The 18,007-nt window shown below is 43.8% G+C and overlaps 1 protein-coding gene across 6 annotated transcripts; it reads left to right on the top strand.

Annotated features, from left to right (window-relative positions):
• Window positions 1-7,113: 7,113 nt before the first annotated feature.
• On the top strand, window positions 7,114-16,791 carry ZNF621 (zinc finger protein 621). 6 transcript variants are annotated; one of them, XM_023725913.1, is made up of 6 exons: window positions 7,114-7,195; window positions 7,891-7,976; window positions 13,156-13,282; window positions 13,464-13,514; window positions 13,856-13,963; window positions 15,302-16,791. In XM_023725913.1, the coding sequence occupies exons 2-6, from the start codon at window positions 7,953-7,955 to the stop codon at window positions 16,360-16,362; spliced, it is 1,371 nt and encodes a 456-aa protein (XP_023581681.1). In that variant the 5' UTR covers window positions 7,114-7,195; window positions 7,891-7,952; the 3' UTR covers window positions 16,363-16,791. The 6 variants fall into 6 exon arrangements, with proteins under 6 accessions (XP_023581681.1, XP_004368472.1, XP_023581684.1 ...); XM_004368415.2 differs by lacking the exon at window positions 13,464-13,514; XM_023725916.1 differs by lacking the exon at window positions 7,114-7,195 and having other exon boundaries at window positions 7,787-7,976.
• Window positions 16,792-18,007: the final 1,216 nt, after the last annotated feature.

The raw sequence follows: 18,007 nt of genomic DNA on the forward strand, positions 1-18,007 counted from the left end.
TTATAAATATTCCCTTACACAGAAGTGCATAATTTGTGTGGGTGTGGGTGTACATTCTGATTGACTTACCTTGAGCTTAAAAGCATAGTTCACGAAAAGCTTCTCTGACCCAGAAGGACCCTATCCCATATTCTGTGCAGGCAACAGCAGCAGAAACTGTGAGGAGTATTCTTGCACCAACGGAAGCTCTGCTGGGATGTGCTGCACCTGCTTCTACACTCTGTGGTTGGTTCATTTCCAAAATGATTTGTAAACCAGGGCTAATTAAATCTTACCTGTGAATGTGAGTGTTACATTAAGTTCTCCCAGGGAATTTGTACTTAGCTAGTCTGTAGCAGTGATAATTTTGCATTATTTGCATTTTCATATTTCTTGAGGCTTTACTCTTTTTTTTTTAATGTGAAATGGCAATTTTATTTTTTCCCATACAAAAATTTATACATACATTGTTATGTGACTCTAATTGCCCTCCCCATACTGTGACAGCACACTTCTTTCCACCCCTGATTCCCCATGTCCATTCAACCAGCTCCTAACCCTCTCTGCCTTCCCATCTCACCTCCGGACAGAAGCTGCCTGTTTAGTCTCTTGTATCTACTTGAGCTAAGAGGCACACTCCTGACGAGTATCACTTTATGTCCCATAGTCCAGTCCAATCCCTATCTGAAGAGTTGGCCTTGGAAATTGTTTTAGTTCTGGCCTGATAGAGAAGCCAGGGGCCATGCTTTCCAGGGTTCCTCCAGTCTCAGGCCATTAAGTCTGGTTTTCTTACTAGATTTGAGTTCTGCATCCCACCTTTCTCCTCCATCCGGGACTCTCTGTGTGTTCCCTGTCAGAGCGGTCATTGGTGGTAGCCAGGCACCATCTAGTTCTTCTGGTCTCAGGCTGATGAAGTCTCTGGTTTATGTGGCCCTTTCTGTCTCTTGGGCTAATACTTTCCTTGCGTCTTTAGTGTTCTTCATTCTCCTTTACTCTAGGTGGGTTGGGACCAATTGATGCATTGGTTATTTTCCTTGATTGTAGATTTGTTTATTTCATCCTGCTTTTTTGTTTTATTTGGTTATGTCTGAGCAGGCGGGCTGTGCCTTCTTTGTTGTTTGCTCATCTGTGGGCATGATACTTTTCACCTTCTCCAATGGGCAGGGTCAGTCACTCAGATATGGTACAGCAGGGCAGGTGCAGCTGAAGGGGAGTTGCTGGGATGGGTTGTTCATGGCACGTACCAGGGCTGACAGTGCGGACTGGGAATCAGTGCAGGGCAGGTTCCAGTAGGCTGTGCCTGTGCAGCTTGGGAGTGTGATGTTCAGCGCACAGTGCAGGTAGGAAGGAGGGAGTAGATTGTGATGTGTGGAGCTAAGGTAGATATGGGAAAGAGGAGAGAGAGGACAGAGGAACAGGAGCCAAAAACAAACCAAAAATAGTGCTAAGGGAACTTGCTATTGGAGTGGAGAGATGAGAGTCTGAGAAGTGGGGAAAAACAAAAATTAAAAAAAAAAAGAAAAAGGGTAAAAGAAGAAAATGAATAAATCAAGAGACTGGAAGTGAAGACAAAAAGGAATAAGAGAGAGAAGAAAACAAAACAAAAAACAACCAAAAAAAAAAAAAAGACAAGAAAAAAGAAATGCCCCCAGGGATGTCCCTGTGCGTGTGCACAGAGTAAGGGAGTAGTGCCTGGCTGGAAGGGGCTCCCAAGCTGAGAAAAGAAAAAGAAAATAAACAAACAAAACAGAACAAATCAGAGCAAACAAGTCCCAGGAGTCCCACCAGTGTGGTGGCATGGGCCGGGAAGCAGTTTCACAGTCGAGCGGTATTTTCGCGCAGCCTTTCGGGAAGAAGCAAAGATGGCACGAGGAGCCAGCTATTTGAGAGAAAGGAGGGGGGAGGTAGTGAGAGGTAAGGAAGAAATCTAAAGAAGTGGAAAAAAGCAACACCAGCAGCCAACAAAAGACACTTAGGGAGCCGACCAGTGCGGGCAGGTGGAATCCAAGCGACACTGGGGTGAAGCTGGTGCTTCCTGGCCAAGAGACCTAGGGGTGGAATGGCAGGGTCATAAGGTAAGTGTATATTTAACTTTTTAAGAAACTTCAAAACTTTTACCAAAGGGTCATGCCGTTTTACATTCCCACCAACATAGTATGAGAGTTCTCATCTTTGCCTGCATTTAATATTGTCAGTCTTTTTAATTTTAGCTATTCTAATAAGCATGTACTGCTATCCATTGTATTTTTAATTTGCATTTCCCTAATGAATAATTCAGTTGAGCGTATTTTCATGTGCTTATTTGCTTTCCCTGTATCTTTGGTGAAATGCCTCTTCAGATCTTTTCCTGTGTTTTTATTGCGTTGTTTGTTTTTGTTGAGCCTAAAGAGTTCTTTATATAGTATGGATACAAGACCTTTTCAGATATGTGATTTCCAAATATATTCTCCCAGTCTGTGTTTTGTTCTTTCATTCACCAAAGAGTGTCTTTTGAAGAGCAGATGATTTTAATTTTAATAACATCCAGTTTATCGATTTTTCTTTTATGGATCATGCTTTTTGTGTTGTATCTAAGAAATCTTTGCCTTACGCAAGTTTAGGAACGTTTTCTATTTTTCCTTCTACAAGTTTTATGGTTTTAGAGTTTACACTTAGGTCTGTCACCCATTTTGAGCTCTGGAGTCAGTGCCAGAAATGCTTGGCCACAGGGATGGATCTGGATGCCTACAGGGTGATCTCTGATTTCTGAGGCCTTGAGCTGTAGGGAGAGGGAGGTGGGTGGAATGCAGTGCATGGTCAGCCTCCTGGCCCTTTTTCTTCCCTTAGCTCCTGGGGTTCTTGTTTTCTAAGCCCAGTGGGCAGTGAATGAAAGCTAGGAGATATCACTCATGTCCTGGACAGCTTGGTCCCAGGGAGTTGGGCTTGCTCCCGGCCTTCTTTGCTTACATCTATCAGATATCTTTGGAGAGGACCCAGAGGCCAACTTAGGGGAGGTGACATACTAACAAATCCTTTTGGTAGGGAACTCAGGTGAAGTTGGAAGCTAACGGTAATTGGGAGAGAAGGAGGCACCAATTAAGACCTTCTCCTGGAAGGTGGAAATCATTTACAGGGCCAAATGAAGGCCATCTGCTTAAATTGGAGAAGTATTAAGATTAGAAAGAATTTGCCCTGTGAATTGAGGACGTAAAATAGAAAAAGACCTGGGTAAAGCAGTCAGTATTTAGCATATATTTATTAAGTCTTCATCAGATCCCTGGGCTCTAGATATACAGTAGTTAATGAGATAGATAAGGTCCCTGCCCTAAGCAAGCCTGCACTGATTTTTAGGGGAGACAAATAGTTAGCATGTAAATAAATAAACCTGGTTATTATTACTGAGTTTGTTGAGTTTTAATTTATCCTCAATCATTTTTAGAGTGAATTTAAAATTGTGCAGCCCTCACCACAATCCAGTTTTAGAACATTTCCATCACTCCAAAAAGATCCCTCTTGACCATTTGCAATCAATTCCCATTTCCACTCCTAGCCCCAGGCAAACACTAATCTACTTTTTGTCATTAGTTTTGCCTTTTCTGGACATTTCGTATGTGATCACGTATAATACATGATCTTTTACATCTGGCTTATTTCACTTAAAAAACAATGTTTCTGAGGTTCATCCATGTTTTAGGTACCAGTAGTTCATTGCTTTTTATTGCTGGATTATATGGATATACCACATTTTGCTTATCCAGTTGGTGGACATTGGATTTTCCCACTTTTTTGTTACCATGAATAATGCTGTTAAAAACAAAAAATAATTCTATGAACATTTTCACATAAATCTTTCTGTGGACATATGTCTTCATTATGCTTGATTAGACACCTAGGATTATTAGGGTGGATACCTAGAATTAATGGGCTGTAAGGTAAATTTACGTTTAACTACCATATTGTTTTCTAAAGTGGCTGCACCATTTTACATTCTCACCAGAATATAAGAAGATTCTGTTTCTCCACATCTTTGCCAACACTTGTCTTTTTGAGGCGGTGTCTCATTGTGGTTTTAGTTTGCATGGCCCTGGTGGCACTGTAGTTAAAAGCTTAGCTGCTAACTCAAAGGTCAGTAATTTGAATCCACCATCCACTACTTGGAAATCCTATGGGGCAGTTCTGCGCCGTCCTATTGGGTCGCTATGAGTTGGAATCGACTCAACAGCAACAGGTTTGGTTTATGGTAATGGCTAACAATGTTGGACATTTTTTCATGGCTTATTTGCCATCAGTATATCTTCTTTGGTGAAATGTCTATTTAAATCTTTGCTGCTTTTAAAAAATTTGAATCTATGCATATGAGGGATACTGTTCTATAGCAGGGGTTAGCAAACTGTTTATGTTAAGAACCAGATGATATTTCTGGCTTTGTGGGCCATATGTCACAAGTTTTGAACTCTGTAGTTGTAGTGCAAAAGCAGCCATAGTCAATACATAAATTGACAAGCATGGCTGTGTTCCAATAAAACGTTACCTTTATTTTCGAAAACAGGCAGCGGGCTGGATTTGGTCTGCAAGCTGTACTTTGCTGATCCCTGGTCTGTAGTTTTAGAAGAATACTGAATGCCCACAAAGTCCCCAAAATTCATTAATTGCTCAGTTAGAATATGAATGCTGAGATAAGAGAATAATTTCATGACATTACTTCAATGCCAGTAGACATCAGATGCTGTTTAAGTAATATTATGCAGAATGTTGGCAGGAGAGCGAACCCCTTCCATAGAATCATTCATGATTTGCTTCAACTTTGAATAAACACTGCACCTTTACACAAACATTCACCAAGATTTCTATGTATATTATCTCTACAAAAGAAGTACAATCTTTTCCATTAACTTCTAATTCAGTAAGAAAATCTGCAAAAATTTGCTATTGTTTCTGGGTTTCATCTGGAAGGGATTTATCTAAAATAGCCTTATAAGGGAGCTTTTTTCACAAGAAAATGATTGCCTTGTGATTACTTGCATCCATGGCTATGGAGTAAAAAGGTGAGGCATTTAGGTCTTTGATAATTTCTGTAATAGTACATGGAGCTATTACATTTTTTATTATTTCCGTTAGATTTTGGCACTTAAAAATTTGCTTGCAATTCTGAAATCAGAAAATGCTTCTGGTAGCAGTATGTTCAAACAGTCATTTGAGCTAAAAGTCACTATGGAAGGCCATTACAACTGCTGTGATTAATTTCTAATTCATCCGAATTTCTTTTAATAAAAAAATTATTAAAATAACTTTCTTTAGCACTAGCTGAGGAAATCGTATGTCTTATACTTAGCTATTAGTATAGGCTGCTTTATATATGACTTTCCACCATTTTTGATATTGAATCAAGAGTTGCATGCTGCACAAAGAGCTTCAAAAGGACTTTTTTCCTGGTTTAATAAATGTCCACTGTTTGAAAAATTCATCACAAAATTTACGCTTGCATTTTGGCATTTTGGGGTTCAAATATACACACAAAAATAGATAATTGCAACTACCACAAGAATTGAAAAGACTGAATTTGATAATCTCAAAGCTGTGCCAGTGTGTCTGCCACTCACAAGTCAGAACTCATACCAAACCGTGAATAGGGATTGAACCATTGAAAAGGTTGTGAACTTGCAAACTAATAAATTGGTTTCCATATCTGATCCAAAAAAAAAGGTGAATTTCCTGTACTTGTAACCATGTATCCCTTCAAAGGGGTAGTTGTAAGTTTCCCCGACAGAGCCAGAGCTGATCTGCCAGGTTTTGGGAAGCCTGGCATTCAAGGATTGGTGAACCTCCGTAAGTGGGACTGTTTAAGGATTGGTAGACTTTCAGCTGTGTTCGAATGGTCACTGGAGTAAGACTGTTTACTGTTTAACGGCTGACTTTCAAAAGTGTGGTCACTGGAGTGAGGCACTTGCTGTTCGGCTGTTGTCCAGAAGCATGGGGCTGTCGCTGACTGGCGGACTTCAAGGACTGTTTATCACTGATTGTTAGCGTTCAGAAGCTTGGGGCTGCCATTGATTTGCTGACTTTCGGAAGCGTAGTTACAGGAGGCCACTGAGGCTGTTGCAGACTGGGTAATTTCAGAGGTGGCGCAGTGGTTAAGAGCTGGTTGCTAACCAAACGGTCGGCAATTCAAATCCATCACCCGCTCCTTGGAAACCCTATGGGGCAGTTCTATTCTGTCCCATAGGGTCGCTATCAGTCGGAGTCTACTCGACTGCAACGGTTTGGTTTGGTATACTGATGCAGAATTGCGTCAGTTAGCGGTAGTTACTTGTTCACGACTTGGGACTTTCGTCAAAGAACAGCCTTTTCCTTTCTTGAATATGAAAAACAAGTCTATTCTGAGTCCTTTTTTCTCTTCCCTCACCCAAACCTGCAGTAGAAACCATAAGGAAGTGTCCAGTTCTTTGTATGTTGTATACTGTTAGTGTGGTAACACTAGTTGGAAAGTCATACCCCCTCTTTATATGTAGAGGTATGATTTTTCAGCTAGTGTTACCATTTATTTGCCAGTTTCTGTGGTGGAAAAACGCTGAGTTTTGTAATTTATTGAAAAATGCTGAATACAGAACATTTAGGGCGTCCTAACAAAGTCAATATGGGACCCAGGACAAAAATCATTAAGCATAGGACATGTTCTGTGTATACAGGGTGCTTGGCAACGTTAATCACAGTTATTTTGGTTGTTAAATTTGTCTAGGACCCAAGAAGTATCCTTGATTTAGGTCTCTAAGAGATAACACAAGGGGCGCCATTCTCCCCAAACTTGCACAGCCCACGATTCAGGAAACCCGCGGAGTAATGGCGGCCGTCAGCCGACAGGGCTGTGGGGCCTGGCGGGGCGGTCTGTTTAACTGGGGCCCAGCTTGTGCACAAGCCCCGAGCTGGGTAGGGCGTGGCTGCATCGATGCGGTGACACCAGCCCCAAGGCGGTTCCAACGCAGGAAGTACCGGCAGGGGGCGCTATGGCTCCGCGCCCGCCACCGGCCGCTCAGGCCGGAGCCCGCCTCAGCAACCCCGCCTCTTCCGTAGGCCGGGCGAGTCACTCGGGCGCCCGGCCTTGGGGATGGCCGAGACGAGCGGCCTCCGGACGGCCTAGAGGGGCGTTGGAAGTACTCTCGCTTCCGGATCGGCTGTTAGTTACCAGCTCCTGGGTGTTCGAAGTGGAAGAGCGTGGGTGTCAGCGAGTTCTCCATGCCAGGTCCGCTAGATACCGGCTTCCTCGCTGCCCTGACTGCTCGTCAGCTCCCTTTCTCCTGAATTCGGCCCCAATGGCGGCCCGCCCCTCCCTGACCCGGAGCCCAGGGTTTTGGGTGTCGCAGAAGCCACCCGAGGTGGCTGCGCGGTTTCCCTGGACCCAGCTCCTTCCCAGAGTCATGATCCTCTTTTCTCTCCCAAAGAGATTGGCCTCACTGCCTCCCATGCCCGGTACTGACGTTTCTAATGTTTGGGGCCGCCTGCTTCCTAGGATGGAATGTTCAGGTCCTGGTCGGGTCTCTGGTCAGCATCACCTCTGGGACACTGAGTATCTTACCACTGTCCTTCTTTCTCTCCAGAGACACCTTTTTTGGGAGTCATTGGCATGGCCCCTGTAAGCATTCTATGAAACTTTCTGTTTGTACAGAACCAACACTGTAGAGACAGGGTTCTTGGGTCCTTCAATCCGGCTCTTGTGAATGGCGTTAATTCAGGAAAGCTCTTGGGACTGAGCAGGGCGGTGGAGGATTGTCCTGAGGGACCAGGCAGAGCAATTCATGATGTGGTCCGGAGTGATCAGCATGAGAATAGCAAGAGGGGGTCTGACAGACTCCTTCCAGTGCTGGGAATGAGGACACTGGGAGGGCTGTGGGTGATGCTGGACAGGGTCCATCACACTCATGACTCTTCTTTTCTTAGCTTCTAAGGTTCTTGACTTTCCAATACCAGAAGACAGTGCATGAAGCCAGGGGACATCAGCCATGCTCCAAACAAGTTGGCCTCAGGTGAGCTGAGCTTCCTTCCAGTCTTTTTTACTCACATTAGTTACCAGGTTTGTTGTTGTTGTTAGGTGCCCTGGAGATGCTTCTGATTTATAGTGACCCTGTGTACCACAGAACAAAACACTGCTTGGTCCTGCATCATCCTCACAACTGTTGCTATGTTTAAGCCCATTGTTGAAGCCACTGCGTCAGTCCATCTCAATGAGGGTCTTCCTTTTTTTCACTGACCCTCTACTTTACCAAGCATGATGTCCTTCTCCAGGGACTGGTCCCTCCTGATAACATGTAAAAACTACATGAGACAAAATCTTGCCGTCCTCACTTCTGAGGAGCATTCTGGCTGTACTTCTTCCAAGACACGTTTGTTCTTCTGGAAGTCCATGGTATATTCAGTATTCTTTGCCAACAGCATAATTCAAAGGCATCCATTCTTTGGTCTTCCTTATTGTCCAGCTTTTGCATGCATATGAGGCAACTGAAAATAACCATGGCTTGGGTCAGCTGCACCTTAGTCCTCAAAGTGACATCTTTGTTTTTTAATACTTTAAGAGGTCTTTTGCAGCAAGTTTGCCTAGTGCAATGTGTCATTTGATTTCTTGACTGCTGCTTCCATGGGCATTGATTGTGGATCCAAGTAAAATGAAATTCTTGACAACTTCAATATCAGTTAAGAACACCTAATTTGACCAGGTGATTGTTCTGCTTTGAGGCTATCACTGGGACGTGTGGCAGATGTAAATATGTGGTAGGGGAAATGAGAGTTTTGTGTGTGGAGAGTGGTGAGCTTAGAAGTGTAGGTTTAAGTGCAAAAATTGGGGCCCAAGCCAAGAAATTCTCCCTGAATGTGGAAATGTAGATCATCATCTACAAATGTAAGTCAGCTGCTGAGACCAGAGAGCATCTTCACTGAAGAGATTGCCCTGCAAATTGTAGATACTTTCCAGAGAGGCCAACATTATTCTTTTAACATGCAACAAAATAATTTTAGCACTTTCTAAATTCTAGGTGCATAGTATTGAATAATACAGACTAGTTCCCTTTTCTTATGGAGGATACTTTTAGTGGCATAACCATCACTTGCAATTGAGTCAGTTCTGACTCGTGGTGATCCTATGTGTGTCACAGTAGTACTGTGGATTTTCTAGGGTTTTCAGTGGCTGTTTTTTTTGGAAGTAGATCGCCAGGCCTTTCCTTCAAGGCACCTCTTGGTGGACTTGAACCTCTTACCTTTAGGTTAGTACCCAGTTGTGTTAACTGTTTGCACCACTCCTTTAGAGAGATAGACAGTCTCTAAACAAGTCAGTAATTATTGTCAGTATAAGTGTTAAAGTACAGTGCTTCTCAGTGTTTGGTCCACAGACTGGTAACATCAGAATCACCTGAGACCTGATTCAAAAGGCAAATTCTTGGGCTCCAACCCAGACCCAGTATCAGCTTATCTGGGGTGAGTGGGGTCAGGAATCTGTTGTAACAAGCTTTTCAGATGAATTTTGTGCACCTTAAGCTTGAGAAACCCTGAAGAGGTGACCCTTTAAAGGTAAGGTCTGGGAAGCCCCTTATCAAGATAGTAATGTGTGAATTGAGAGCTCAAGGATGATATGGAATCAGTTGTGGGAATAACTGAAGAGAGAGCTAAAGAAGAGCTTTCCAGAGAGAAGGACAGCAAATGCAGAGACCCCGAGGCAGGGGGAGAAAGCTGGTGTACTCTAGAAACAAGAAGGAGTTGGAGTGGTTCAAGATGAGGTTGGAGAAGCAGGTAAGGGTCTTGTAGGTCATGGTGAAGACTTTGGCTTCTATTCTGGGTTCAGAGGGGAGGCACTGAAGAATTTTAAGCCATGAGGAGGAGGGGCATGGTTGGATTTATACTGTATATTAAAAAGGTTTCTCCAGCTCCTTAGTGGCAGTTGGTTGTGGAAGAGTGTGAGACAGGAGGATATTGCAGTTCAGATAAGAGATTAAATATTGTCTCTTTAAGGTATGGATTAATTTCCCCCTCTTTTCTTTGTTTAAATTACAATTTTTTCAAAACATCCTCAGCTAATCTTTCACACCTACTTTTTCAGATGACTTTTAAATGATCCTCTCATTACTGCACAAATCTCATGGATCTTTTGGGGTGGATTTTATTGAATTCATAGGTAAATATGGAGATAATTGACTTTTTTTCAAACTTGGCTCTTCCCATTCAGAAACACTTTAGGTTCCAATTTATTCAGTTCTTCTTTTATGTACTTTAATAAACGTTTATTTGGTTTTTTTTTTTTTTTCCATCTTGGTCTTGCATATTCTTAGCTATTTTTATATGAATGGCATCTTATTTTCTCCCATTATATTTTCCAATAGTTTATTGCTAGTATTTGCAAAAGTTAGTGATTTTGGTTTTCTTATGCTCTATCTAGCTAACTTAATGAATTATTTTGTCAGTTCTAATAATTCTCAGTTTATTTTCTTGGCTATTTCTAGGTAGTTATTTCCTCTGCAAGCAAAGATATTTATCTTCATTCCTTTCCTGTATGTATGCTCCTTTCTTGTCTTTTTCAAAAAGTAGAACCTCAGCTCATGGTGAGTATGCTGTAGCATTTCACCATGAAGGTGGTGTTTGCTGTTGGTTTCTGACCCTCTTCATAAGTTTAAAGAATTTCATTTATTGTCAAACCATTATTGAAGTGAAGTCTTTCAGCAAATGTACATTAACCAATAATGAACAAAACAAAATCCTCGTCTAATGAACTTACGTTCTTGTGGGGGGATATAGACAGTCAATAATATAATATGTCAGATATTGAAAAAGACTGTGGAGAAAGATAAAACAAGGGGAGGGACATGGGGCCATTCACAAGGAGGAAAAGAATATACGCATAACCCAACTGCTCTAATAGAGCAAGTTTTTGCTTTAATAGTAGGTATCTTTTAGAACTCATGAAACATGAGGATATCTGACTGCAGACTGGGGTCCAGCTTGGGGAGGAAGAGGCTGAGGGTGCTGGGCTGGGAGGAGAATGTTCTAAGAGAAACTCTGGAGGTGTTAGGGAGCGTGGTTTGACATGCAGTAAGTAGAGGTGAATTTTGGCTTTACCTGTGAGCCTGGTTGCCGTCCTCAGCAGCCCACAATACCTTGTTGTTGAAGTAGTGATTACTCACAGGGCAGCGTGGCAGGCAGGGAGGTTCAGTCTGGTGTTTGGATTTTTGGCTCAGAGTGTTTTGGGGGCACTTTGGACTACTTCAGTGAGCCCTGGTGGTGCAGTGGTTAAAGTGCTCAGCTGATAAATGAAGGGTTTGCGATTCGAACCCGCCAGCCACTCTGCAGGAGAAAGATGTGGCAGTCTGCTTCCATAAAGATTTACAGCCTTGGAAACCCTATGGGGCAGTTCTACTCGGTCCTATAGGGTCACTGTGAGTCGGAATCGACGGCAGTGGGTTAGGCTACTTCACTGCCCAGTTTAAACGCTGGCTCTCCTTTTGAGGAGGGTGCAAATTTCTTTTTCTTTCAGTATCTCCTTTAGAACTGAGTTTCCTATTTGCTTTTGTTTTAAAAGAACCCCCTCATAAGGACCTGAGTGTAGAGCCAGTAGAGCTGCTGTGAGTTGCCAGAATTTATCCTTGGTGTATGGATCTTCCCTGCGTCCTCCGAGAACTGCTTGTCTCCCTTGTGCTGACTCCAGTGCACAGGCTGCCTTAGGGGCAACCTGGGAGTCAGAATGTGGTATACAAGATAGGGTGCTTAGCTGTAGCTCCTGCTGGTAGGCATTTTCATTTTCAGGGAGGGAAAAGAACAAGGCTGACTGCATAGGGTAGTGAGAACCTACTGAGAGGTGGAATCATCTGTGAGAACCGCGTCTCTGGTCTGTGCTGTCCCTGGAGCATGTGGGGATGCTGACAACAGAAGCAGAGAAGGCAGCCAGTAGACACCTTCTTGGACTGCTCTTGGGCCTCATGGAAGGCTCAGAGGCTCCCAGGGTGGTGTGTGTACCTTTGAAATAGCTGTCCCTGGGATCTAAGTTTGGGGAGGGGGCCAGTGTAGCCTGATGGGAGTGTGGTAACGATGGGTTGGCTGGTAATTTTTGGGAATTGGGGAGTTTGAGGAGTTGTTCTACAGAGAGAGGGCAGCACTAGGTTATGATGAGCTTCAGAGGTTAGCCATGTTTTTGGCGAAGTTCATGAGCCCAGTGTTGGAGGCAGCTAGGTGAGTGGAAAAAGCCCAGATTTGTTGTTTGACAGATCTGGGTTGAGATCCCAGCCCTGCCGCTTCCTGGCTCGATGATCTTAGGTGAAGTAATGAATTTTTCTGAACTTCAGTTCCATCATTTGAAAAATGGGAATAATAATTCCGACTTCACATATATGTCATAAAGATTAAATGAAATATAGGATTTAAAAATACCTAACAGCCTGATGCACAGGGGCTAGTCAACATGTATTAGTTCCTTTTACTCTTGGGAAGGTGGAGGTGGCTCCAGGGGTTGGCAGAGAGGGGCACGCCTGGGGCCAAGGGCAGCCTTGCCAGCTGGCTTGGAGCTCAGAAGATCGGGTCATGGATCTGTGCACAGGGGCAGGGTACTGGCAGCCTGTCCTTGCAGACAGATGGTTCAGAGAAGAGGCCAGAACAGGGAAGCTGCAGATTTCCTTCAAGAGAGAACCCACTTCCTAATAGGGCAGGAGGTAGGAAAAGGAAGAAATGTGCAAAATACTGGGAATATTTCTGAGGAGTGGATCCTATGCACATAGTGGAAGGTATGGGGGAAGACCACAGAGAAGCTGGGTGAAGGGGATGAATGAAGTTGTGTGGATGTGCTTTGGATCCGTGGAGACAAGGTGAGTGGCAGCCGTCAGCAGTGGTTGGTTTATAGAAAATAAGGTGACTGGATTATGGCATACCTGTGGGTAAGAGGTCCTAGACGGACAGGTTCGTGGAGCCAGGAACATAGGCATTGATGCATTTACCAGACAGAGAGCAGCAGGTGCAAGGCTGTATGCTTGGGATGACAGTATTGGGGTCTCAGAGGCGTGCACATTGAAAGTAGGAGCACTGGCTGAGGGCTGACTCCTCATAGGGGTGCTGGGAGGCTTTCCTCACCTGTATAAACCTTCCATGGGGCTCAGAACCATGGACCCCGGTAGATTCATCCCTTGCCTGAACTTCAGGCCCCTCCCTCAGGGCTGGAGCAGAATTGTATTGTTTCAGGAGTCGGTGACCTTCGAGGACGTGGCTGTGTACTTCACCCAGAGTCAATGGGCCAGCCTGGGCCCCCTGCAGAGGGCCCTGTACAGGGAGGTGATGCTGGAGAATTATGCAAACGTGGCTTCCCTAGGTAAGGCATCTCTCTCAATAGCCCTTTGTGATAGTTTGACTTCTTCTTTCAGTGTTCTGGGATTTTTCCTGGTGCTTAGGTTTGATGACTACTAAGAGTTCTGCAATCACCAGTCTTGGGATGCTGGGTGGGGAGAACCCAGGTTCCTTTGGTTTTGAAACCTGACTTCCCTACCCCCCAGGGAAGGGAGGTGTTCTGGACCCTGAGCGAAAGGACTCTTCTGGTTCCACAGGTGAGCCCTTTGTTCTTCCACCCTTCTAGTTTTCTGGAGAGGTTGGCCTTTGCCTCTGTGGAGGAATTTCTTGGGATATCAGTACATACATCCTTCCCAAGGGAGTTTCCTTTATTCTAAGTCTGGGCCAGATTGCAGAGTTCTTCCCAAGGAGAATCACTGTCTCCCTGGCTTCACCTTGGAGTAGTTTAGACATATCCCTTAGAACACTTTGGTAGCTGACTTGGTCTCTTGGGCCTTCCATTCTCTCTCTAACTACTCCGACGGAGGGCAGGCTGAGGGAGGTCTCAAACAAATCTGATGTCGTCCCTCAACTTGTCTTTTTTTTTTCCTTCCTGAAGTAGCATTTCCATTCCCCAAACCTGTTCTGATCTCCCAGCTGGAGAGAGAGGAAGCACCATTGGGCCCAGATCCCTGGGAAACAGAAGTTTTGAGAGATATCTGTCCAGGTGAGTAAGAGAACCTACCAGTTCTGTTTCCTGTTTTGCCTTCCTGGCTTAACATGTAGGAAGCGTTTCTTCCGCTGTAGGGAACAAAGCTCTGGTCTTCTATAAGGCAGTGCCCCGTGCTGTCTTTGGCTCTCACTGAGTGCCAGCCCCCGGCTGGGAGAGCAGTCCCTAGGAGTGCACGGCCCATGCTGTCTGCACATCCAAGGGCCTCCTCACAGTTAGAGGAGCAGCTCCCAACCCCCTTTTCTTTTCTTACTTACCAGTGGAAATATTTAATTTTATACCAATTTTTGTTGCTGATAAGTGGGGGTTCAGCCATACTTCAAGCCAGATATGCTTCTGTGGGCCACGTGGATTTGTGTCCCAGGAGTTTTATTTTTAGGTCTTCAGCAAAGACAAGAATGGCTTTAACTTGGCCTTTTTAATATCGAAATCACCTAAAAGTTCCTTGTGTCATACCCTTTGGGTCTACACTGTATTTGTCACATATGGGACTGTAGCGGAAAAGGCAAGGATTATTCCCCCACTAGCACCCTCAACACACACACACACACACACACACACACACACACACACACACAGCCTAAAATTTCCCTGGTAACTTGGGTTTTCTTTTCTTTTGGAAGAAAGTTGCCAATCTCCTGCGTTCTGTGGTTTTATAAATAGTGGTTCCTTTAGCAGTAATGCTATAGTAGCCTACAGTTCTTCACTCCAGCTTCTGTACCAGCTGACTTTGAAAGGAATCATCTTTTATCCCAGAATATTATGTAGGATATTTAAAAACAGAATTATTAAGACATCATTTAGAAATTTGGGTGGTTTCCCGGGTTCCAGGTGGGACACTAGGATCTTTTTTTTCTAGTTTGTGTTTCCCAGCCTGCTGGCCCTCTCATACTGCTAGGGCTGCTCTTCCATGCTCCTCTCGTCTCACAGATCTCTTTTTCTTTTCCTATTTTGGGTCTTTCTCCCTCCTTCTTTTTTTTTTTTTTTAATCTTTTCCATTTCTTGCTGATCCTTTTTATCCCATTCTTTTTTCTCCTCATATGTTTTTTCTTCCCATTCTTGAGGTTGTCATTCTTCTCATTTCACCTGCCTTGGTTCACTTCCCAGCCTTCCTTGTAGGTGGCACTTCTTGGCCATTTCCTGGTCTGGTTCCAGTGTCTTCACTTTCCTATTGTGTGCCTTTATTTTGTCTCTGTCATCCCCCTTTATGGATATTTGTAGCCATTTCATTGATGTATTTTTAAAAATCACACCCTACAAGCAAAAATTAAGACCAGTGGATCCTGTTTTTCTTCCAGTTCAGTAACTAAGAACACTTGTGGTTTCTTTGGCCAGGTGGTGAGTCCTGGATCAAGAATGAAGAGCCGGCTGTAAAGCAGGAAATCTCTGAAGAAACAGAATTACACAGAATGCCACTAGAAGGACTCCTCAGAAGTGTTTCTCAACACTGTGATTTTAAAAGCAAGGGAACAAAGCAGACTTTAAGTCCAAATCCGAATCTGATACTTCGAGGTGGAATGAAGTTTTACCAATGTAAAGTATGTGGGAAAATCTTCAGATATAACTCAAAACTTATTCGACATCAGATGAGTCATACTGGGGAAAAGCCCTTCAAATGTAAGGAATGTGGCAAAGCTTTCAAGTCCAGCTATGACTGTATTGTGCATGAGAAAAATCACATTGGAGAAGGTCCCTACGAATGTAAGGAATGTGGCAAAGGTTTAAGTTCCAACACAGCCTTGACTCAACACCAAAGGATCCACACTGGAGAGAAACCCTATGAATGTAAGGAGTGTGGGAAGGCTTTCCGTAGGAGTGCGGCATATCTTCAGCATCAGAGATTACACACTGGGGAGAAACTCTATAAATGTAAGGAATGTTGGAAAGCTTTTGGGTGTCGGTCACTTTTTATTGTCCATCAGAGAATTCATACCGGAGAGAAGCCCTACCAATGTAAGGAGTGTGGCAAGGCATTCACTCAGAAAATAGCCTCCATTCAGCATCAGAGAGTTCACACTGGGGAGAAGCCTTATGAATGTAAGGTGTGTGGGAAAGCCTTCAAATGGTACGGAAGCTTTGTGCAGCATCAGAAATTGCACTCTGTGGAGAAGAAGCCCGTCAAGAAGCTTGGGCCAACCTTGGGCAATCCCCAGTGTCCCTCTTCAGCCTTATCTCCTATTCCTCTGCAGGGTTCATGCTCTGCTCCAGCTGTGGCCGTGCCTTCACTGACCTTTCCACATGCTGTGCTCATTCCTACCTCAGGGCCTTTGTTCATGCTGCTGCCCACATCTGGAATACCTTCGTCACCTGTCCAAATAGTACGTGTCTTCCAGGGTCTTACTCCTGCTGTGAAACCTTCCCCAATTATTCTGACCCCTACTTCTCACCCCTCATGAACTTTACCTTGGTACTCCTGTGGCTCTATGCCCAGCAGGTCTCCGACCCAGTTTGCGTTTCATTTGTATTTTTTTTCTCCATATGTGTATTACAACTGTTTCAGCATAAACACCATTGTAATCTGTATACGTTTAAAAACTGTTTATATAATATACTGTCTCTGCTGGGTAGAAAATGGAAATACTTGACCATTGCATCAGTCCCTTTCAGGTTTGAACAACAGTGGCTGTGTCTGCATTGTGGGAATACTAGTGTTAGAAGTGCTGGGAGGACATGTTGGGTGTTCAAAAAGTTTGGGAAAGAGGACATCCCTGTATTAGGCTACTGTGATTAGAAAGAAGCAGCCTGGAAGAAACAGGAGGAGGCATGTGGGACCTGTGGGAGTAGAGAGTTGAAAAAGCTTCCAACAATGGACTTTAGAAATTAGTGTAGGTTGTTTAGTGTGTGTTTTAGTCATCTCATGCTGCTATAACAGAATACCACAAGTGGATGGCTTTAACAAAGAAAAATATGTTTTCCCACAGTCTGGTGGGCTAGAAGTCCAAATTCAGGGCATCAGTTCCAGGGAAAGGCTTTGTCTCTCTGTCGACTCTGGAGGAAGCTCTTCGTTATCATCAGCCTTCCCCTGGACTAGGAGCTCCTCTGCACAGGAACCTCGGGTCCAAAGGATGCGTTCTGCTCCCGGCACTGCTTTCTTGGTGGTATGAGGTCTCCGGTTCTCTGCTTGCTTCCCTTTCCTTTTCTCTCTTGTAAGATAAAAGGTGGTGAAGGCCACACCCCAGGGAAACTCCCTTTACCTTGGATCAGGGGTGTGACCTTAGTAAAGGTGTTATAATCCCACCATAATCCTCTTTAACATAAAATTACAATCACAAAATGGAGGACAAGCACAAAATACTGGGAATCATGGCCCAGCCAAATTGATAGACACATTTTTGGGGGGACATAGTTCAATCCATGACAGTGGGCTGTTGGCTAGGTAGTATAGCACGGTTGAAGTTGTATTGCCCTTGGCATGGATCATTGAGGAGCCTGTACATCTATGCAATAATCATGTTAAATAACTGGTAAAAAAAAAATAATAATAATACATATGCATTGACGGCAATGACAGCAGTCATTTACATGATTTATAACAGTCATGTCCAATCACGTCTTTAAACATGAAGGAGTTACTGTATTTTTATGCAAATAACGTGCGCCTTCTACATTTGTTTACCAACCACGCCACCCCCCCCCAGCACTCTCACAAGTGTACTGCCATGCCAGTCTTCTTCCACGTGTTGCTGTAAAAAAAGTAGCATAGCGTCCTTAGGAAAATACCTTGTAGGGGGAGGGCGTGTTGGCAGACAAATGTAGAAAGTACGTGTTATTTGCATAAAAATATGATATTTTTCTTTAGTTTTGTTCTTGTACCACGATGGCTCTTTAACTTTTGTTTCCTAAGTAAATATATACAAAGGCATTCATCTTTGTTGCATCTGATGTGTAAATTTTTCTTGGTGGGCAGTGTGGTTTTCTCTTTGCAAGCATTGGCTTCTATCTAGATAGCGTGACTTGTAGAATTGAATTTGGCAAATTACTAAAGAAACAGGAGGAACAGTGTCAAGTCAATGTGAGAGAAGTCTGAATAAGCCTCCACAA

The sequence above is a fragment of the Trichechus manatus genome, unplaced genomic scaffold (assembly GCF_000243295.1).
Source record: "Trichechus manatus latirostris isolate Lorelei unplaced genomic scaffold, TriManLat1.0 scaffold00001, whole genome shotgun sequence".
NCBI lineage: Eukaryota > Metazoa > Chordata > Mammalia > Sirenia > Trichechidae > Trichechus > Trichechus manatus.

What these genes read in the sequence shown, in the direction of transcription:
- ZNF621 (XM_023725894.1), top strand. Translation starts at nt 13,063, where the DNA reads ATGGGGCTCAGAACCATGGACCCCGGTAGATTCATCCCTTGCCTGAAC. An exon ending in TGCAAACGTGGCTTCCCTAG is followed by an intron (nt 13,283 to 13,463) that starts GTAAGGCATCTC and finishes CCTACCCCCCAG; the next exon opens with GGAAGGGAGGTGTTCTGGAC. An exon ending in TTTGAGAGATATCTGTCCAG is followed by an intron (nt 13,964 to 15,301) that starts GTGAGTAAGAGA and finishes TTCTTTGGCCAG; the next exon opens with GTGGTGAGTCCTGGATCAAG.